Genomic DNA, 23,729 nt, shown 5'->3' on the forward strand with positions numbered 1-23,729 from the left:
ATAACCTTCCTGCCACTACTCGATGTTAATGTAAAGGATGTCAGGAGGTGGTACCTGACTGCATGGAGTTTGTTCAGATGCGCACAGGTCTCAGTGTCTGGGTGTCTTCTGTGGGGCTCCATCTCCCTTACACACCATCCCTTTCCACTTGGGTGTTGATCAGGATAGACTCTTGGCCTTTCTAGGTGCCTGTCTTCACATGATGGGAGAAAAGGTCAATGGGAGAAGAAAAAACAACTAGCCTGGGACCGATGTGAACTGGCCGAGCCCTGTGACTCTGGTAAGGATCCACTGCCAATGATGTCTGAGCCATGTGGAAATTAATAAAACAATATAACGTAAATAATCATGTCTGTCTCTGCTTACAGGCCTACCTTCAGCCTCGCAATGTGCATCCACCTTCTCCTCAGGCAGCTGAGGCTCCTCAGGGTTCACCCCCTAGTCATGAACCTAATTTACAGGGCAAGCCTGTGTCAGGCTAACCCCTGTGGGTAGTTTGGAGCCATCAGTACTCTAAACCCCTGGGAGACCCTTGCAGGCACCTGGCATCCAGCATCTGCAGGATGGTCAGCTTCATGCTGTGGGAGCCAGGATCAAGCTGATCTTGGGTGAGATGTCCTCAGCTCCATTGGAGGGAAGCAGCGTGGGCTGGTACCTATGCCAGTGCCACCTCCTCTCTGGGACTGGCACTGCCCTATAAGGGAAATTCTGGGTTGGTCTGGGCCAACTTGGACTCCTGCATGCCTCCTTGTGCCCTCTGGCTGCTACCAGGTATTAAGAGCCCCTGTGGGACTCATCATTGCCCGCAGCTGTGGTCTCCAGGTTCTAAGTGGTGCTGGACACACTGGCCACTTCTTTCCTTCCTGGCCAGGCTCCAGGCCCAGGTGGAGCCTGGATTCTAGCTCTTAACCTTGTGCAGAGGGAAGGCACATGGGGAGTGTGTTGCCTGCCATCTGCCTGCTGTGCCTGGAGATCAGGCACACAGGGAGAGTGAGGGAAAAGGGGACATGCTGTCTGCCCACGGGCCCACTGCCCACTGTCAGGATGGTTTGGGGTTCCACAGACTGCAGGGCACCCTAGCGGTCATCAGCCCAGTAAGTGTGGGGCCAGGCTGGGTCCCTACTACAACACTACATGGACAATGTGGCAGGAGACTGGCCTCCATTGACTTAAGGAGCTGAGGATTCCATTTTTTTTTGTCTGTGACTTTCAACCATACAAGTTTGGTATCTCATATGTGGACAATACTGAGTATGGGATTAATTTCATACTGTAGCAGCATTTCACATGCAGTGTAATTGCAGAAAAGTCAAAAGCCAACTTAGTTGATTCTGATCACTGTTTTTATTAAGAAATAGCTAAGAATTGCATTGAAAGCATATAGGCCTATGCAATGCAATTTGACTCGTTAGTGAGCAAGAATACTATTTAGTACTCTCACTACCAGTCCCAGCTTCCTGACCTGTTAGGTTCTGTGATGCACTGGTTAGACTCTGTAACAAGGACCACCATATTCCATAGAATCTAATCCAAAAGGTTTCAGCAATTTGAAATCTCTAGGACTGCATAAAATAGCTCTTTCAGGGAAGTATTTCAGACCCTCCAACTTCTTCAGCTTTTGCTCTGACTGTAGTAGCCTTAGCACTGTACTGTTCTTCTCCACTCTCTATTCTTCCAGGAAACTTAAACTTGCCATGGAGTGGGAGGAATAGGGAAAATGACATGGCTAACCATGCAGAGATGCTATGCATGTTATACACCCTTATTCCTGAAGAGATACTATGGGTCTTACATTCTTTATGTAAGTGCCTGGTATGTATTATATCATAACTAAAGAAATCTGCACACTGCAGTAACCTAGCTTGTAAGAGACAAAGACCTGAATGGTTATTAACAGGTTTGCATTAGAGGAAAAGTTAAATATCTCTAGATAATGAAGGAATTGCAGGCTACCACTGCTACCTGATAAGCCAAAATTAAGGATGGAGCGAAAAAGCTCAAGGAGCTGTGAGCTATTTTGTCAGCCTCGTGAAGGCATGTGCCTCATGAATGATGTATCCATCTAGTCTTTCAAATGCCTCAACAAATAAGCATCACTCCCCTCCTACTTGGATTAATGGCAACCAGTTCCTTTTCATCCAAATCCCTACCTTAGTAATACAGTAGGGAGGTAACAAGGCTAGGAGCTGTGTTCAATAAAAAGAATACAAAGTTTTGAGAGTTCCTAGCATATTGACAATTTTTTGGCTCAGAAGGTCCCTGTCAATTCTGATAGTTTTACATAAGCATTGACATGATTGAGCCTGTTGAGAGGACAGCTCAGCATTGTCTCCTGAGATAGTCGACACCCTCAGGAAACGCAGTATCAAAACTCATCTCCCATATCTCAGAAGAGATGTAAAAGCCCAGCTGTTTCCTTTCTGTGATCCCTTGTCTCATGTTGGGGCAAATATCCAACTGGAGTTCAGCAGCAGCAGTATTTTAAATATATGTAGCTAAGTTTAGAATTTCACAGTTTATGGTATGAATGAATATATATGGCACAATCATTAAACCGATTAGATCTCAGCAGAAGATGTCAAAGCAAGGGGGGAGATAATGTGATATCGAATATCATATGCTTTCTTGTGCTCTACATAACTCATTTCACTACTTGATTACTGAGAGTAAACTATTACAGCTGTAATAGGAAATGTAGTAGCACTACTTGTAGCTTTTTCAGCAGGAACAATGGAAGATCATGTTAGCTGGTTGGGTCTGGCTGATTCTGCTTTTCCTCCTGGGAAGAACGAAACTGGAGAACTTCTGCAGTCCCAATGTGCACTGAAAATGAAAAACACACACAAGAGGGGTTTACTTCTACCAGGTTCAGGTATGGTCTACACTACATAGAGTTTGACTTCTGCTGATAAAACTGTGAGTGCACCAACACTCAGAGCTCCTCAGCATTTATACCATCTCTCTAGCCAGAAGAAGGTTTCTGCCCTGTCTGGGCAGAAGGCATGTGTACACACCCATGCCTCCTGCTGGCTGCCACAGTCCATTTCACAGCTGGTGACTTGTTAAGGTGCACATTTTATGTTGCTTGCAGAGCTGCATGGAGCTTCCAGGAGATATGTATGCACTTTGGTGGCTTAGTGGCTTCCAAACATTGTCTGTTGCAGCAAAATTGACAAACACAGACAAGCCCTCTAAGTATCTAACTTCTCACCCTTATAAACCAGGTGCTAAGTGACTTAATTTTCTTATCACCCATGTTACTTTAGAAAATAGGACTTAGGCTCCTAAGTTGCAATTTTTTTTGGAATTTCTTTTTCCTATTGTCTTTGCAACTGGTTGCAACTGCATGCATTGCTGTACTTAGTCAAGATAAACAAAAATCGCTTGTGTCAAAGACCATGTTGATAAAACCCTATATTTGGAACAGTTAAACTTAGCAGGGAGTGCCACATTTGCTTATTTGCATTTGATCATTTGTTGCTTGAAGACCAGATCTCAGAGTGTAGCAAGTTGAACTATACTGGTATTTTACTCTTTAAAAATCTAGTTGACTGATTGCTACCTGTGGAGAAGTACAGTTGGTCAAACCTTCAGGTATTTGCTTAATAGAATTTTCACAGCCAAACTTAGAATGAGCTTTTAACCTTGTCTCCACACCCAAATCCCAGTCTGATTCAAATTTTGCATAGGTCATATGTTACTGTTACTCAGAGATACCCTTGCAAAAGGTACTGACCTCCTACTCTGCATTTCCAAAATACACACTCAAAGGAACCTTGCTGCTATTTATTTTTTAATCTATCTGGATCATATTCTTGCTCTCATCTTAAAACATAAGTGTTCATGGAATGGGTTCAAGTGGTTATATGATTTATGACCCATAGAAAGTCATTCAGCTTCTCTAAGATACAAAATCACCATCTGAAAAATGGGTAGAATAATATCTCCAGACATAAAGGACTACTGAGACTTACATGATGTATATAAAGATGCTTCAAGAATCTTGGTTGCAAAAGGAGTTTAGATCATGCATGTTTAAAGCATGCGTTATTATAATGTTTACCTGGTTTCTCTTCCTCTGGAATAGGTTCTTGTTTCTTTTTCTGAGAAAATCTAAAATAAAGAAATGAAGAGAAAAAGTACTCATTTTTGTGTTCTAAATCAGGGATGCTCAACCTCCAGCCCATGGGCCAAATGCAGCCTGCTGAGCCTTGGAATCCAGCCTGTGGGGCTCCCCAATAGTCAGGAAATTTGGTGGCAGAGAAGCCACAGTAGTTAATACTACCACCCTGCCCTGCTTCAAAATCTCAAGCCCTGAGTGATATGTTGGAGCCAGGTCACAACCTTACAGCTGCATGGCCAGACTGGGGCCAGGCCATGCCCCCTTCTCTCTGTGCAGCTAGGCTAGCGTTGGGCCACAGCCCCTTCCTTCCTCAGGTTCAAGCCATGCCCCCTCTCCCCAAGGGGTAGGATCAGGGCTGGATCATGCCCCCTCACCCCCTGTGGGGCTGGGTTGAGTCTGGGATAAGCTCTCTTCCCCCACACAACTGGGCCAAAACCTGGCTGCCTCCTGTCCCTCTCAGCATGGCTGCTTGGGCCCTCACTGCAACTGCCCCAGGTGTTGGACTGGATCCACCAGTTGGATCTGGCCCACAGAGGAACTGGACATGCCTGTCCAGTCTGCCAGGTGAAAAGGTTTGAGCACCACTGTTCTAAATGATATGTAAAGCTGGTGGCCATGAAGTGACAGAACTGGTCTGCCACTTCCTTGTTCACTTTCTGCATCCACATGTATTTTTATTTTCTAATTACTCTCCTTTTCCTATTTTGGCTATAGTTCTGTAAAAATTTTTGAAAGCTGGGTCACTGCACAGTTTTACTGAGTCTCCTTAACCTTTGTCCTGTGTGCAAGCCTGAGCTTCCACTGAGCAATGCCCACTGAGCAGTGACTGCCAACTGTGTCACTGCCAATTCAAAGAGAATGGGAAGATGACTTTTATTAAGTTTGTTTGATCTGAAATGCTCTGAAATGGCCATTGCTCTGAAATGTACTCAGCATGTCTCCAGCCACGTGTACATGAGATTTTCAGTTTCCTTCTGAATGATAAATATCCATTGGGATATATTTTGAGAGAACCTGGTTGAAGAGCTTCTTCCTACGTGATGCCCTCTGGAGGGCACACCTGCTGTGGTCTGGGAAATTTGTGTCTGTGGCCTCTCCTCTGTGTTTGTTGTCAGGGACTGGGGTTCAAGTTGTAGGTTGGCAGTTGCAGTCTGTAACATCCCCATAACAAGATCCTTTTCTGCAAGGAGATAAAGACCAGTAGAAAGAAGAAGAATTGTAGTCATTCCAACAAAAGAGTGAAGTTTTAACCATGCCAATTACCCCCTGTCCTTGTAATCCCCACTTGCTTGTTTTTGTTAATTTTTTCATCTTTTATTTCCATTCATGTAGCATTAATCAACTTGACAGGGTCCCGTCTTCTAACTGTGTCCTGCCAAATTGAAAATGCCCCTGTAGATGATGTAGTTGTCATACCATACCTACACAATACCATGTCATCTGATTGCTATATTGCTATGTTCTATTTGTGCCCAAATCTTATTTTTACCTCCTGTGGTGTCTGATCAGTGGCTTGCATCCTCCTGCCCTTGTACTTGAAAACTCCCACACTCCTACATATCAAGCAAACCTTCTCATGATATCCTGCTGCTGGCAAGTGGTATGTGTAAAGCTCGCTTGCTATAGGCAGATCTGTGGAGCCATAGACTACAGTGCTTCCATGATAAGAATGCTACATCAACACCTGCTATGACTTCCAAGGGAAAATAACCTCTCCCCCACTCATTAATTACATCCATTGAAAAATGTACCATTATAATTAATACAATAAATGCAATGTGGCTAAGAATATTCATCTTCCTACCACAGCAGTTTAATATTATAATCCAGTACTGCAGTTTTCATTTAGCAACAGAAGCATCAACTGCAGTGGCAGCTGCAGCCTATAACTTAGAACCAAAAAAGGTTTAAACACAGGGCCCTAAAATTAGGTATCTGAAGCCAAATTGAAGCAGATTCATAAGGTTGTCTCTACACTGTTTCTGCAGTTATTCTGGCATAGTCACCAAATAACATTTCCTGTCCAGTTGCTCCTGCTTGGTATATGCCAAAACCTGGATATTAGGCAGTGTACCTGTCTTAGGGTGGCTCTGAGCATATGCCCCAGTGCTGCTTTTAGGCTCCCTGTCTTGAGCATGCTCTTTGGCATGCACTCAGGACCACTCTAAACTGGCTATAGTGACTCATTTCCAGGTTTTGGTATGGGTTTTGTCAGGCTGTGTGACAGAGTGCTCCTAGGCAGCGGCTCTGAACTCAGCTCAGTAGCGTTGTAGAAAAGCCTGTAGTGACCTGACTTTCACAGATACTAAACACCAAGAGGTTAATGAGAAGCCAGTAGATATGGAAATCCAGTCACTGAGGTTATTTTGAAAGTGTTAACCTATACATTTTATATGAGAAAAAAACTTTTGATTTAACTGTGGATACTCTTTGCTAACTGGCAGTGAAGCTCCAAAAGCAGATACTGGACAGAAGGATGGAATGAAATAAAAAACTGTTTGTGACCTGAGAGGCAAATTTTAGAAATCTATCCATCTGTCCAGTTGTCCCATCACTGGTAGTGTTCAGGCACCTGAACACCAAATAAAATTCAGATACTTATGGCTTCATCAGTTACTACAAATGAAGTTATTTAGGTTTTATAGGGTTATTAGAAAACCCTAACAAATAAAGAGATGTTTCTTCCACAAGTATCCAATCCTGAACTCTGATCAACTTGCAGTCTATACAATATATAATGGGAATAAACTTATAGAAATGGTGAGGGTGTCAAGTTGTCAGGATAGAAGTAGGAGCCAATTCTTTCCATTGAAGCTTCAAGCCTCTGACTCCAGGTTCTCCACACCTCTCTGGCCAGCTGTGAGCAGCCATTGCTGAATAGCCATCAACGAGTCTGTCTGCAGGATCTGACACAGCAGCTCTAAAATCTGTTGGCAGAAGAGCAAAGTAAAAAAGTATCAGCATGCTCAGGTCAAAGTGACACAGCCTATACCTGCAACAGATGAACAGGAGGTCAGGGTGGTATGCACTGTTTGTCTTGGTACTACACTAGTGTGGACTTTGTCTTGCAGTTTTATTGAGCTACATTTGCCTGCTCAGGGGCCAGTCCACATGTCTGAAGATGAAATAGAAGACCTAGAGCATACTGTATGTAAGTCTACTGCCTCCAAGTGTGGAATATGCACCAGGAAGGACTTGGAACAGGTCCTGAACAGTGAGCTAGTGTTTGAACTGGACTAGACTTGTCAAGATACAGGGTCCTCTGTTGCAGAGACACTCCTTCCTGACAGGTCCCTGTGTACACAAGCTCATTGCTAAACAACTTCACCATAAAAGAGGTCACCATCTGTTCAGCATGACCTCCCTTCTTTGAGTACTGTTTTGTTTTTTTAGCATTTCCTGCTGTACTTGCTAAACTGGACCCTGCTGGTGAGTCTCACTCCTCATGCATCTCCCAGTTACAAGAGGGCACCAACTTCAGTATGTTTCTCAAGAATTCTCAAAGCTCTTCACACTCTCTACTTAGCACTTTTGTTAGCTCTCTTTCTGCAATTAGCTTGGTGCTCTAACTACTGGCATTTTACCATTTAAAGAGAAAAGAAATAGCAAACCCAAGGTGAGGGAAAAATATCAACCCAACTTCTAGTGTATGATCTAATCTCCATGGGGACAGAGGAAATGAATTTCCCCAGCATACTTCCAATTTTTCATACACTGCAGTCCTCTAGTTCCTGGCCATTACAGCCTGTTACCATTCAATATTTTTAGTAACGATGTAGAAGTAAATGTAAGATCCCTGCTGATAGAATTAACAGATGATTCAGAGATTTATAGAATGATATATAATAAAGGAGCAAGACCAATATCATAATTGTTATGATCAATAGGGGACAACAATTGGAACAGCTGCATCAGGCACCTACCTGGGAAAGAGTGTGAGGTTAAAAAAAAATACTGCTGCAGCTGCAACCTCATGATCTCACTGGTGGCATGGCAGCAACTGCAAATCACCACTGCCCTTGTGTGTCACAGCTGTCCTGAGTGCCCAACTGCATTGTTATGCCTCTGGGTGGAATAGGCGTCCAGAGTAACATGGGTCTCTTGGTAAACTGAGCCCATTCAAATGTGTATTTAATACAGACAAAAGCAAAGTGAGGTGTGTAAGAACAAAGAATGCAATCCATGTTTGTAGAATGGGGGGCTGTATTCTAGAGAGATATTACTTAGGAAAACATGTAGAGGTTATAATGAACTAATAACTCTCAGATGATGCTGTGATGAAAAGGAACTAATGTGATTTTTGTATACATAGAGTAGTGAACATAAGTAAGAACCAGGTGATTTTACCTTCATCATACAGCAGTGATGAGACAGATCAAAAGATATGAATGTTTATTTCTAGCCCACACATTTGTAAAGGAAGATGAAAAACTGGAGAGAGCACAGAGCCACAGACATTATTCAAACACTGGAGAAAATGTTTCACATTGGGAAAGTTAGAAGCTGATATATTTAGCTTATCAAAAAAGATATTTGAGAATTCACTTAATTTGGGGGTGAAAGGACCTAAGAACTGAACAGCACTTCAATCTAATGGTGAAAAGCATAACATGGATCATTAGCCAATGTCAAAACCAGACCAAATCAAGATAGAAACAGGACACACACACACACACACACATTTATTTAAATGATGATGATTAACCTTTGAAATGAACTAACATGGCAAGTGGTAGATTCTCCATTTCTTAATGCTTTTTGGTTGAGACTGGATGCCTTTCTGGGATCTATTCTATTCTGTTCTATTCTATTCTATTCCATTCTGTCTAAGTTCACACTCACCACCATTGGGTCTGTCAACACTTTGGTCAGTTTTATTTGGTCAAACCCAAGTTAACCCTCAATGTAGGGGTAACTGGGTAAAATTCTGTCACCTGTGTTACACAGGAGATTAGACTGGACAATGTAACAATATTGGCTTTACAATATATTAATCATCATACAGAGATAAATTCCTCTAGAAAGGTCTTTTTTTCTGTCTGTCAGTCTGTCTTATATGTTCACGTGAATAGCAGTCCCACAGGGAAATTGAGTATCAAGAAGTAGGCAGAGGTCATCCACTCTTTCTTATTATGTTCTACTTACAACCAGTTCTTGATCCTGGAAAGATAGGACAGCCTCCTTGCCTTTATTCTTGGCATTGCTGCAGCGCATTTGGTGGAAGGAATGGTGGGTGTTTGCCCGAGAGGGAGGCGGGATGAGGCGCCCAGTTTCTGCTGAGTACTGTGTAGCTCTCCGAAGTTCCTCTGTCTGTTAAAATAGACACACATACTGTTTGATAGGAAGGTTGAGAATGGGAGAGGGATGCTAGGGAAGAAATTAAACTGAAGATGATGGAGTGCAAAGAGGCTGTGTCTAACAGGCAAATCTTAGTCTTTACAGATGCATGAAAACAGGTGTTTGGCACTGGGTGAAAAAAAGGGAAGGCTCCTTGTGCTGTCAGAGTGCAACCAGTGCAGGGTTTTGCACAGTCACATGTGAGAGGTGCCTTTCTCCAGTTGGGAATGGTGCCCTCAATGTGCAAATATCATTTTTATTTAAAGCTGAAACTTGTAGGCCACCTGCTGGTGGCAATTGGAAAAGACAGATAACTGGCTTTTCAAAACTCAAGCGCTTTGCATCTCAATCCAGCAGTACCAACATGAAACTTTGATCATTTATTCATGAAAGAAACAGGTCCCAGTACTAAGAAAGAATAATTCAGGGTGCTGAATTTGGTGGTCTTGAATGTGAGTGAAAGAATGATGGTGCACACTAAAGGTGATTTAGCACAGATAGGCTTGTATAGCAAGCTTCCTATACAGGGTTTTGCACATGTGCTTCAGTCCTGAACTGCAGTGTTCTCTAGTATTCTAGCCCTGGCTCCCACACACCACTTCCAAAGTCCTTCAGTCCTTACCTGAAACTTTGTCCAGCCTTGATCTTCCATACTCCTTAATCCTGGTCTGCAGCATCTTGAAGGTCCTTTGCTTCATTGGAAATTGCACCGTTGTATGATTGTTTCATAACATGCATTTTCAAAGATTTAAATGGGACTACCTAACTTATCCAATCTGTACCCTAAGGCAGATATGAGCCTGTGTCCCAAAAGACTGATTCACTTCTTCCTTTGGTTTAGTTCCCTTATTTTTGTTGATAAAGACACAGATTTCATGTGTAGGATCTAGACTGTCAACACCCCAAAAATGGGCTGAGAGGTTATGATCCAGTATGTTCTACAGGCCAGGGGACATTTATCACCTGGACTCAAACCTTAGATTTGGAATGAAGAAGCCTGGGGCTTGGTTCTTGGCCTTCTGTGTGACTTTCATCCCATTACACATTTTTCCCTTCCTAGATCAGATTAAGTAGGTTAAAACTATTTTAAAATATTAAAATTATCTTCAACAACTGAGGTTTTTAAGTGTCCCTTCAAATAATGAAGCTGTCATTGACAAACATAGGGCAAGATATATAAAATTGTGATAAAGTAACTGTAAATCACTCTGTTCAGGTTTTGCTGCTCCTGTTTCTTGACTTCATTCCAGGTGTTGGTTTGATGATGCTCAATAGCCACACAGTTTTAACTCTCACCTTACTTATCACTTCTTTTTTCTCCATTTCTTTGCAGGAGGCGGCACTAACTCTGGCAGCAAGTTCCTTCAGTTCTTCTCGCCATGCTTCTGACAATGAGCCTGTGAAGAGTACAAAAGGTATGAGAAGACTCAGTAAAGTGGTGCCATTTGGTTCCTATAGAACTTATCACCCCTATGTATCTTTTAACACGGAAGGTTCTTTTAATTTTTCCCATGGGGATCCAAAGACCTTCCATATTCATTGTGGAAGGTAATTTGAATGATCATATCCTTATGCCAAAGGTTCCGGGACAGCTTGGATGGAAGTGATAGGAGAAGCAAATACATAGTAGGTTTGACCACTGGATACATTATGAAAGGTTATCATGGGATGTATTATGCAGTCTCTTTATGCAGTGATTCTTTCTTTAAAAGAGAAAGAGGAAAGTAATGTTCCTGAAGTCCATACCAGGAGCAGCACATAGAAATGTGGGGGGGAGAATATGTGAAAGTGACAGAAGCTCCCTAGAGAGAATGTTTCATAGGCTGAGAAGATCAGGAGGCAAAAGGGGGAAACATCTGTATGTCCTCCACTGTTTAATCCTCATCATTTGTAGGTGGATTCTGGAGGGACAGTCAGCATTGCAGGAGTTCAGGAAGCTAAAAATAACAGCATAGAAGTAATTGAGTGCTTTTATTCTCCATGGCTTGCTGCTTATCCTACCGCCTTGTTAGATGTTGCATTTTGAGCTGCTCAAATGTTAAAAGGTGTTAGTACTAGCTTGAGTTTGGAGAAGTATTGGCGATACATAGGGGGTGCACACCCTGAGATTGGCCTTGCCCCCCCTGAGAGAAATGCTGGTGGCACTTCCGGGTTTGTTACTGGCACTTCTGCTGGTGGTGCCAATTGGCTGCTGGCCCCACTCCCTTGGTTGGTGATTGGCCGCTGGGGGACCCCACCCGCCCATTATTAGCAGGCACCAGTCACCCATGTGGAGAAGTCGCACCTTAAGGCTAAAAATCTTCTCTGACTGTCCCCTACTTGCACAGCAGTGACTTGCCACTAGAGGGCTGGTGAGCGAAAGGGTGACTGGGAGCTACAGCTGTGAGTTGCCACTACAGGGCTGGTGAGCCAGGACAGGCTTCTAGTCTTGCTCTGCAGCAGGGGGGTGGGGTAGGGATGGGGCGTGCACATGAACCCGGGAGGTAGAAAGTTAATGGAATGGGGGTGGGCAATGAAATGGGAAGTGTAAAGGAAAAGGGGTGGGGGAAGGGTGGTGAAATGAAATCAGCCAGGCACTGAAGGATAAAATAAAAAGAAGAAAAAAAAAGAATTTAAAATAAAATAAAGAAGAAGTAAATTAAAGAAGTTCTCGTGTTTTAATAAATCAAGAGTTGGAATTGGGGTGGGGGGGGGTGCTGGCCATGCTTCCTGGGGTGGCTAGGAGGTGGGAGTGGTGAGGGAAGGCACTTTTGGAGAAGATACTGCTCCTGCCCTGGGCAGGAAGCTGCAGTTCATGGAGACCCAATCTAGCCCCCTATCTTGTTCCCTCCCTGCCACCAGACCCCACTCTTGAACCTGTCTATGCCCTTCAGCTTGGCTAGCTGGCATGTGCTCTGTAGGCTGTTTGCATGGGGCTGCAACCCCTCAGGGTAGAAGGATCACACACCTGGGGGCAGGAGGGGGAGTTGGCTTGGTGCCAGAACCGGCCCCTGGACAGTAGAGTTCAGGGAATGGAAAGTTTGTCCACACAGAACAGGATGGTGTGGGAGGGGACACTGCATCCTGGGATGCTGGAGGACTGCAACTTGGGCAGCTCTCTGTGGGGAGTGGCCACATATTAATGGAACTCAAGTCAGGTAACACAGTTCAGAGATAAACCTGTCCCGGAGTTGTGTAACTTTAAGCCACTTAAAGTTTGCTTAAAACTAGTTTCAGGTGTTAATGTGTGGACAATCCAGGGGTTAAGTGCTCCAGGAGCCACCTAAAATAAATGTGTAACAAGCTCCCTACTGACAAGCTGGCAGTTCTGTCTCAGATCTTTTCTATCCCATCTTTTCTTTGTGCTATATCCAGAGGCCGGTGAAACACCAAAACACTGTACATACCTTAGTGCTCCATGGTGCTCAGCAGGTGATGGTCTCCAGGAGAAGGCAGAACCTGCAACCTCAGCTTATCAGCAAAAAAGCATGGGTGGGAGTGGAGCCAAAACAAAGGGACTTTGTGTGAACAGGGGAAAGATGGGAAAGGACAGGCAGGAGCCTCTAATCTAACAAGCCATAGGACGAGGATATAATTAATCTCACTCTACATAACTGGGATGCTGTTAATCAGGGAATTTGCAAAGAACCAAATTAAACATCGTGATGATATTTAATGGCATGGCCTGTAGCATAATTGCCATGCTAATTGCATTTGACTGGGCTACAGGGAGGTGATTAAACGGTTCTCATGTAGGGCTATCTGGCCTTTGTACTGATCAGAAGATGATGGTGCTTTGTCTGCCATCTAAACACCTCTTCCAGTGCTGCTTCAGCAAAGATGAGCTGCTGTATCACCCAGGCTGTGTCAAGTTCATTCTCTGCAGGTTGGAAGCACACTGCAACATCTCGGAAACCTGGCATTATTTTTCTGCAGTTCAAAACCATTTCAGCTCAAATGGGCAGGAAAAATTATCAGGTTGAGCTTTTTTATCAGTGTCAGTCCTGACCTTGCTCCAACCCATTAGTGAGCCAAAACCAGTGAAGTAAAGTCATTGGAGAACCATTTCAGGTACAGCATGATGAATTCTGTTAATCAGGCATTCCACTTAATTGGGACAAAAGGCCATCTAGCAGGGCACCCTGATTAACAGACTCTGCTGTACCAAAATATGTGAACAGAATACTAACCTATAGCTAGTCTGGGGACCAGATTACTATGTGGATCTCCAATTGGCAGCTGGATGCCAGGCACTCCCAGTATGGTGGTAGAAAGCTGGCCTTTTATCATTGGATGGGATGGCAGAGGGGTCAGTCTAGACCACCCATCATTAACCATGCAGATAGGAACACCATTCAAACCTAGATAGGAAAAGAGAAAGAGGGGAAAAGCAGCAAGTAATTCAGTGGAAGAAGCACACCAAAAATAAGCATTAGCACCTTATATGACACATGCAACATCAAAGTTACATCCTGTCTGAATGATAAATCAGTAACTGCATGGTTTCTGCTGTACCATGCAAATCTAAATCTTCTCTCCTCCTATAGTATAGAATGAGTCCTTGAAACCTCTATTTTTTAGATAGATTCTATATGTACAATGAGAGCATAAAGAGTTTGGATTGATTAGGATACAGCCTCTATCTTCTTTAATGGGAGGAATGACATTGGATAAATTCCCCAGGAGTTTATTTGGGAAACACAGAGCTAACAGTCTAATCAGCTGCTGCATCATCTGCATGTAGGAAATAGGTTCTGGGATTGAATGTAGACACATGTGGGATTAACTTTAGGAGTCCCAGATCACTACCTTGCTAAGAAGAATCACCAGAGTGACACTTTCAGGAAATGTTGCACAATAAGACTTGTGTTACTTTCCCTTATCCCCCTGTGCCCTATCACCAGACCTGGGATGGAGCATTATATAAATTCCTTTGTTCCTGCACATCCTATTCAACCTTTATGCTTCACATCAATAGTACCTTCAACTCCTTTTTCTTTGCCATAGTACTAAGTTCCTACCTTGGATGTGAGTCACCCGATGAGGGTGGGGATTGTGTCGTGAAAAGAAGGAATGGTGGCTAAAGCTGCCAAAGCGAGAGGTGCTCTTTGACTGAGGTCTCAGAGCCTCCACACTAAACCTTAGTGGTGTGTTCAGAGCCACATGTTCAAGTTTCCCTGAGACTCCTGTGATATCTATTCCTCTGAATGGGGCAACGACTTGGCTCTTTGACATCTCCGTCTTCTTTGGAGCTGATGTTCTCTTGGTACTTGTAGAAAAAGAAAAGTTAATCACCCATTAGCACACGATCACATTTTATGAAAACATCTTTACCTTGGGCATCACTTGGATTCATGGAAGGTGAAATTAGAGTCCAGATAGATGCAGGAGTCCAGTTGGGGTTATTTTCTTCTTGAGGCTGTCCCTCCAAAATCTATTCAGAATGAGCAGGAGATCTTGGGTCACTTGTTCTTTTCCTCTGTATACCAAGGGCTTGAACCAAAGAGAGGGAATCCTCTCCCTCACTGACACCAAAGTAAACTTTGTAGGTGTCTTGGATCTGAAATTCTCACACAGCTGAAATGCATGAAATGCTCAAGGCAAGTAGACAGAGAAAATGAATTTGAACCAAATACCTAAATGAAGAAAACCCAATGGCAATGTGTGTGTGTGTGTGTGTGTGTGTGTGTGAATGCATATGTGCAGCACAGGTTTGTTCAGTATTTATAGGAACGTTTTGTTTGTACTTGTAAGGCAGCCAGAGTTCATGTGGGCTTGGACGCTGAGATGCAAGCCCATGCAGACTCCTATGTATTTGCTGAAATGCAGAAAACAGCAGCTTTCTGAGGAAATCCCCAGAAAAACAACCAGCTGACTGCTCCAGTTGACAATTCGGAGTGATGACTCAGGGTCATGGTTTCTGGTCAGACAGTTGCTGAGACAGACACAGTGCAACTTCCCTCCAATACTGAGCTCATATTCTGAAGGCTGACAAACACCTCAGAGGATTTTTAACTGGTGTTTTCTTATCAGCATAGGTGCTGAGATCAGGAGCCTTTTGATGCATCCTTATATTTAATTGGTGCCTTAGCTAGCATTTCTTTGAGGTGTCTGGCTCAATGCCTTGCCAGAAACCATGGAAAAAAGTAGGATCTGATTTTTCCTCATGTTCATCTAAACTCAGCTCTGACCATTCAAAAATGCCCGCTCTCTTCAATCTCCCCTACAGCACCCCAAAACATGGGTGACAGTACTCTCCACTGGCAAGCACCATGCTTTCCAGTCTTTGCTGGGGCAGGTTAGTGATATTCAGGAAAGGTTTTTTGGGGACTGACTGGTAAATCCTTCAAGTGCTGGGTAGAGCACACTAGACAGAGAATTTTCCATGAACATTTGCTCATATTTTTGCACATTTTTTTCACTTTGAACATTCAGAGCCCTTCCACATTTGCTTTACATGAATGCAGATGTGGAGGGTCTGTAGAAGGGATGTGATTTGCAGACAGTGAATTTGAATTCATACCTATGAGCAGTACGCACCTGATTCTAAGTATCATATTCATCCAATCAGGTAATATAAAAATATTTTGTGTTCTATGTATTGGATCCAAGGTATGAGGGACAAGGTGGTTTAGAGCCACCTTTGCCTTTCTCTGATCCTAGGAATATCCAGTGAACAGGTTATCACCTGTAGCAAAAGTGTCCCATTGGCAGCCTGTAGGCCTCATGAGGCCCATGAAGGGTTAAGTTGCACCCCCAGCGTCCTGCCTGGCTGATGCTCCCCCTGTCATCCTGGCCACAGCAGCAGCTGGAGTCTTCAGGCTCCCCCTCCCTCCTCTAGCTTACACTTCTTGATCCCTCCCCAGGGCAGGGTGGAGTGAAGCAACAGCTCAGGGAGTCATGGCTGCTCAGGTGCATGGCACAGCAGTGAGGGAGGGAGGTTGGAAAGGGTATGCGATGGAGATGGGGGGGAGCATGGGTGCACGGTGCAATGTGGGAGTTCCTGCATAGTGCATGGAGGGGAGGGGGCACACAGTGTGCAGCCTGGGGGCCTGTGGTTCACTCTGGTGCAGCTTGCATGTGTATGGCCCCTGCTGGGGCAGCCCCTTGGGTCACTCAGCCCCCAGCTGCTTAGAAGCTGGACACAGCTCTAACCTGGTGTAAGTGTAACAAGAGCTGGAGGTCTTCTATAACTTATACCATTCCCTACATAGTTATTCTGCTATTTGAGGATTAACCCACTATTTCCATGTGATGTGCTTTCTATGCTTGAAGGGATCAAGAAGGGTTTGGCCAATTTTCTTGTGACAGCTCTGGTGCTATGACAGCTAATAATTCCCCTACACAAGGAGAAACCCAAGATTTCCTGTGAGGGAAGCTTTCTGCTTCTTTTGTGCCAAGGCTGTGCAGAAGGGCCAGACCAAGTATAAAGAACCTAACTCTGTGTATCCAGTCATAACAGCTCACATTCAAACTACTGAAAATGTACAAGCTGCTTACAAACAAGCTACAGACGAGGGCTTATCATCAGAAATGATTTAGTGAATGATTTTACATAGCAGGTATATTTGAGAAAAGTGTTGTATTTTTGTGAACAAACTGGGAACCAAAAATCAGGTGAAATTCATTATGAATGGTTCGTCATGAATTATTCACCCAGCCTTCATCCTGGGAATGGCTGCCTCCTTCAGAGTTATTCATCTACAGTTTCAACATGAGAGCCCAAATCATACTTTTTAATGGCATGTCACTCGGAGCACAATGCTATTAGAACACCGTGAGATTTAAGCTGTGATTATGGCACCATACAGGAAACCTGACGTGTGCAACTTTATTAGCTAAAAAGCTAACACTTTAAATGCCAGGCAAAGCATTTTTCTTGTCAGGCTAATGGAGATGGGCCCAGCATGGATTTTTCAGTGTCAGAAATGCGACACCCACTAACCCTCCTCCCTTTTGCTATTGCTAGTCAGGAAGTCCAGCAGTTCAGCTATTCCTGTTTGCAAGAGTTCCATTATCTGCTTTCCCACTTGCTCACTCATGGAATTATTTCCCAGATGTTTCTTCTAAGGACATGGAATACAGTTTTGGTACTTACTCTAGCTGCTGAAGATTAGGTTCCAAATTTTTCAGCTCATTTGCCATTTTATTCATTCTATGACAAAACAGAAAAATTGATCATTATTACAGCATTTCTAGCTGCAGAGTCCACACAGGTATGTACACATCTAGATTCACATATATCTACTGTATGCAGGTCTGGAGACACTACTGTGGAGAGAAAAGTACCTTGCTATAAAAACATTCAGCTTCTCAAGCTCTTCAGTTCACTTAGATGACTGTTTGCAGAGTTGTGGATAAGCACTCTACTCAAACCATGAGTCTCTGTGAGCTTATTTCCTCTCTGTGAAGTGGAGACAATACTTCCCTACTTCAGGGAGCTGTTGTGAGGCTCAGTGAAGGTTTATAAAAAAACTATATTACTGTGAGGTTTTACTATAACAAGGTGTACTGTCAGACCCTCCCAAAATAGCTCTTATGTGCAGGAAAGCACACGTGCCCTCACAGGGCTTTGGAGGGAAGGAATGGATAGCCAGTGAAAAACATGCACGTGGCAGTGGTCACCTTGGACCAGAGGTAGGCAACCTTTGTTGGCTGTGGGGCAGAATGACTCACCCTAGGTCAGGTGCTGGGGCTGAGCACTAGGACCCTGCCACTATCATCACTTGTCTCTGGACTAGCACAGGGTAAGTGCCTGCAGCCAGCACATCTCCCCATGGTGGCATGTGGAAAGTGCCCGTAGAAGGTGCCTCCCAAAGCCGAATACTGCAGAAGCCCCATGTCTATTCACATGGGAATATGTGAATAAGAACTAAACTATTAACTGTATTGTGAAGCATTAGGCATTAGACATAGTGTCACTGGGCATGAACTGTGATGGTGATGCTACTGCACAGCAGCAGTGAGCTACTGCATAGTAGCTTGTTGCTACTGCTCAGTAGCAGCTAAAAATAACTGTGCAGTGATGGGATTGTGCAGTAACACCTGTTACTGCACACTCGGCTGCTCATGTAGATGTGCCCAGTGAGTCTTTTAGGAAGTTTTACTTTCCCTCTGGACCACTGAAATATCAGAATCAGTTTCTGATCCGTTTTTGGTGGGAAGCTTTTTCTTCGGGTCTTGATTCATGTGAGTCCTTATACAGAGATCCAGTTGACTTGTACTTTTGGCATCTGTGCTTCTACACATAGCACAAAGTTCATTATCTACAGACTGCTGAGGCTGATTTCCTATTTCTGCACAACAGTATTTGCATTTGTGTCTGTAGGTCCAATTCTTCCCAGAAGAACATGGTTGCTTCTTGTGTTCTGGAACAACTGGTTTCTTCCTTTGGGCTGTGATCATCAAGAGAATCATCAAGAAGCATGAATGTTGTATCTTTTTGTACTACAAGCACACACTTAACTAGATTCAGTTTCTTACAAGCTGCCAGACCTAAAATTGGTGTCACCTCCTAAAGTACCATAATGAACAGGAGTTTGTATACTTTACTTTTATATTGGATGCTAGCAATGCATCTCCCCTGCACCAGTATATTTGTTCCAGAATAGACAATTGTTTTAATGTGTGTTGAATTCACTTTTGTTTTTAACTTTAATTTTCTATATTCATGCTCTGATAAAATATTAACCTGAGGTCCTGTGTGACCAATTTAAATAAAACCGTTGTTTCTTGCACATCCACTGGCAAAATCCAGTCTGTGTCATTGATTTGGCTCGATTCTACCATATCTATATGAAATTCTTCTGGTATACTCTTAACTGTATGCACTTGAGATATTTGTGCTTGGGATCTGCAGCACCTGTCAAAATGGTTCCTCCTGTTACAGTTAAAACAAAGCTTTCCAAAGGCAGCACAATGTTTGGGGCCATTTTGCTTTCCACATTTGGTACACGTATGCTTTTCTGCTCTCTCTCCCTTGCTGCTCGCAATTCCACTCTGAGGTGGCTTCTTACCAGTGGAAAATTCCACCTTCTGGGGTTGGTTTTATGTCTATATTCTTTCATGCCTACTGCACGGATGGCCCCTTTTGGTGTATTCAACTCTGTAGCCTGGGTCTTGACAGTTTCTTCTGCCCTGCACATTTGGACAGTCTTTCTAGGGACAAATCTCCCTCTCATAATAGCCTTTTTTGTAATGTATTGTCTGCAATACCATGAATAATTCTATCTCTAATCAGAGATTCTGTCAAGTTCTGAAAAGCACAGTGTGTGAAAGGGGGCTGTTCCTACTATACTTCTGCAGAACCCCCACAGTACATGTAACTGTGATACCCAAAAGCCTGGGTAGGTCTATCCCAATCAAGAAGTTGGTCCAATAAAAGGTATCACCCACAAAAATTATTCTCTCTTGCATGTTTCCTCGACCATTGTGGCTACAACATCACTTCAATACTATAAAAACCCATAAATATAGCACTTTAAAATGTCCATCCAGCTCTCACCAGCCATCAAGCAGAAGACACCTAAACAATTCACAAACATAAAGTTAACTAAAATTCAATAAATCCACTGAAAAATATTAATTTTCCATGAAACTTGAGGGATGTGCCCTCCCCTTGTAAAATAAGTTTGGGTGAGTTTCCTAGTGTGATATAGCTACACCATGGTTTCAGACTGTAAGTCAATTTGTTGTAGAAATAGGTCACTTCCCAGCTATGGTGCACAGGATTGGAACATGGTATATTTTCTCTAAATAACTTAATCTTTCATTTCTATAAATCGGTGTAAAACTCCTGTTTCCCTTAAAAAATGTTTAACACAGATAGGAAAACTCTGTTAGTTCCCCTAAAAGGACAGGTCCTGTAGCTAAACCACTGGGCTGTGCTTGCAAGGAAACTAGGATCAAATCCCAGCTGTCATAGATGTCCTCTTGTAAGAGTAAGAGCTTTGCTAAGAACAAAAGTTTTGTGTACTAATTCCATAGTATGTCAGTGAAGTGGCATGTAGCCTCCTGCTTTGTGAGCGTAACCAAACCATGAACCTAGAAGTAGAATGTTATAAGACAGTAAAATGTAGTAAACACCAAGCGCATTAGATCACAACTCATCCCCAAATTTCTAGCTGGAGATAACCAAAACCTTAGCTCAAAATAACGTTGTTTACTTCCGACTATATAAGCTGTAAATTCTTAAGTTACTATGAGTTCCTCAACTCTAGCAAGAGTCCTGACTTGCGCAGAGCCCCAGGGCAAGCTATCACATCCCCAGGATTGGAACACTCCAGAGCCAAGAGAACCATGTGGGGTAGCAGCTGCTGCCTAAAGCCAATGTGAAGTAACCGTCCTCTCTGCTCTGCTCTATCGCCTGCCTCTGTGAGTATCCTTAAATAAAGCTTTGCAAGAGTAAAAACAACTGTAAGTACGTCCTTTGTTCAAGCATAAAAAATCTTCTAAACCCAGTAGTTCATTCTAAGACACCCTTGTGACCTTGGGAAAATCTGTCTGTGCCTTCATTTTTCCTCTTCAAGTGAAGATAAGAATATTGCAAGAAGGAAGAATTTTTGTGGGAGATATCTTTTATTGGACCAACTGAATAGTTGGGAGGGACGCAGACAAGTTTTCAGGTACCACCTTTCTTTAGGTACATTCTCCATTTTTCTGCCTTTTATCTTGCATATTTGTATAGACCAGAGGTTTCCAAACTTTTTCTTATTATGTACAGATTTACCAGCTCCCCACATACCCCTACCAGTGTATGTTTTTGTATTTTAACCCCTTAAATGCCAAGTGTTATTATAATGAAAAGGAAATCTGCCATTACACAATTTCTCCCACATACCACCCAGAGATATCTTGCATAACCTCAGGGGTACATGTACCACAGTTTAGGAATCTCTGCTATAGACTGTAGTCTATTCTGAGTGGGGACTGTTTCCTCCTATGTTGATATGCATTAGGGCTGTGCGAAATTTCACTGGCTCTTTTGTTCCAACATCATTTCGACCAATTTTGAGGTCAAAACAGCAAAATCGGAACAAAACAAAGCTGGTTAAAATAGCCTCGAAACAAAACAAGGCTGGTCAGAACCTTTCAACCATAGGGTGGGGATGGGAAATCAGTCCAGCTAGTCTGACTTCCAATCCTCAGTGCAAGATCTGGCATTCCCATCTGCTTGATTGCACTGGGGGCAGGAGGCAGCTCAGCTGGGATGCTTCCTGAGGCCCTGTGCTTGATTACACTGGGAATGGAAGGCAGCCCAGCTGGGCTGCCTCCCGCCCCGGCATGATCAAGTGTGGGACCCTGGAAAGCAGCCCAGCTGGGCTGCCTGCCGTCCCAGTGCAATGTAGCATTGGGAATGGGAAGTCAGCCCAGCTGGTCTGACTTCTCATCCCCAGCGAAACTTGAAACGGCATCAAAACAGCCTTGCTATTTTGACTTGAAATGAAATTTGAGATGAAACACTGTTCCCTTGAACCACTGAAACTCAAGGTGAAATGCAACAGTTGCTGTTTCGCACAGCCCTAATATGCAGCAGCTAGCATGGGGGTGAAGATTAAGATAATATTGCAATACAAATAAATAACAGCTCTATAGACTACTAATCAGATACATAAATTTAGAGCCCAGAGACTATGCAGAGGTACCTTCCCCACAGCACCGAGACTTTACTAAAAACTAGTCTGATCCTGCAAGGTGCTAAACACCATCAACTTCTACTCAAGGTCAGACCCTTTGAATACCTCAAAAACATAGGTACTACACAATAAAAGAAAAAATGGTAATGACTGAGGGAATGAGGGGTGCAAATACTAAAAACTGTTTGACTATAAAAATGAAGCAATAAAAGACAGACATTGGGAATCAAGGAACTGCCCATCCTCCATAACATTTTATTTATGATTCACACTTGTTTTCAGAGTGGCCTAATATAACTTTTTAATGCATATTTGTGTCAGTCAAGTCTAAGACCTAGAAATTGTTTCCCCATCTCCTACATCTTACAGGGCTGCTTCTTGAAATGGCAAACCTGGAGTGTAAGTATTTGAAAAAAAGAAAGCAGTAACAACTAGAAATGTATCTGTTATTAAATATGCATAAAGGACCTACTCACCATGTGCTCTGCTAGCAGACCCTAGGCAATGAGCCCCTTTTGCCCCTGCAATCTGGAGGGAGACTTGCAAAGATACTTCACTTCTGTTATAAAACCTGTTTACTTTGTGCCTTTTTTGTGTCAAGGTTGCTAGGTTACACTTTTTGTGACAACAGTAAAACTCCCCCTCCCCTTCCTTCTTCCAGTTTTTCCATTTTCCCTCTTTGACACCTTCCCAACAGGCTGTCAAATAATCCCCTTGTTTTTTTTTTCCTTGCCAGTCTCCTTTTCAACTGCTCTCCATAGTTACTTCTCAAGGCTTTCAATAGGAGACATAAGTAAGATCAACCTGGGTGTGTCAAAGTGGCAAAAGAAAATTACAGTACTCTGTAATCAAACCTAAGGAAGAATAGACCCTAAACAGGCTACATATGCCTCCTTTAGGCCAGATAACCTTGAGAAAGATCTATACAACTTTAATTTCTACTTGGATTTGTTATTTTGTTGCTTTGTTTCTCTCTTGAGTGCAGTAGCATACCTAGTGCTTCACTTCTACAGCGACAAAATTTGCTTCTTGAGGCCAGGAACAATTTTAAACCATTCCCTTGCTAATTTAAAGACACTATGGGCATGTGAGTGGGAATGTGCATTCCCCATGGACAACCAGCAGTGGTACATATTTGTGCTGCTGCTAGTTGTTTCTGGGGAATGCCCCTGCATGCACACAGTGGAGAATGGCAAGTTGCCCCAGGTGGGGTAGGGGATACTGGTACCAGCACCTGCACTGGCCCCAGCAGCCTTAGTTGGAGTTCTGGGGACTTCCTGGGGCTCCAGTAGTGGCAATCTAGATGCATGGAGCCTGGCCAGCTACTGGAGCATGGCTGTGGCCAGCCAGGCTCTGGTTTTGGGTGATGCACGCTGTTACCTTGTGAGCTGCCCCACTTTTTTCTGGTGTGGTTTTTTTTGACACTGGGATCTTCCAGTGTCCAAAAACCTGCTGCGCTGCAAATTAGCTGTACAGCAAACACCTGCATGTGTGGTGTGGGTGGTTTATGGCTCCACAGACAGGTCTGTGGGGCTGCAAACTGCACGGACGTGCTTGTCTGGATGTGTCCTAGGGACGCAAAGTGTGATACAATTTCTCTGTGTACTTTCTCTGGAATTATTAATCCAGACACTTGGGAAACAAACAGGGAGGCA

General features: G+C 43.4%; 1 protein-coding gene across 1 annotated transcript; it reads right to left on the reverse strand.

Moving 5' to 3' along the window:
- Positions 1-1,331: 1,331 nt before the first annotated feature.
- Positions 1,332-22,642, reverse strand: TBATA (thymus, brain and testes associated). Its single transcript, XM_019507815.1, has 10 exons — positions 22,551-22,642; positions 17,538-17,594; positions 14,461-14,708; positions 13,630-13,800; positions 10,757-10,857; positions 9,269-9,433; positions 6,969-7,050; positions 5,138-5,303; positions 4,064-4,113; positions 1,332-2,823 (listed from the first exon to the last, which is right to left on the reverse strand). The coding sequence occupies exons 2-10, from the start codon at positions 17,591-17,593 to the stop codon at positions 2,744-2,746; spliced, it is 1,119 nt and encodes a 372-aa protein (XP_019363360.1). The 5' UTR covers position 17,594; positions 22,551-22,642; the 3' UTR covers positions 1,332-2,743.
- Between the last annotated feature and the right edge of the window lie 1,087 nt (positions 22,643-23,729).

Source organism: Gavialis gangeticus, unplaced genomic scaffold (genome assembly GCF_001723915.1).
Source record: "Gavialis gangeticus isolate Ggan-Ray unplaced genomic scaffold, GavGan_comp1, whole genome shotgun sequence".
Taxonomy (NCBI): domain Eukaryota; kingdom Metazoa; phylum Chordata; order Crocodylia; family Gavialidae; genus Gavialis; species Gavialis gangeticus.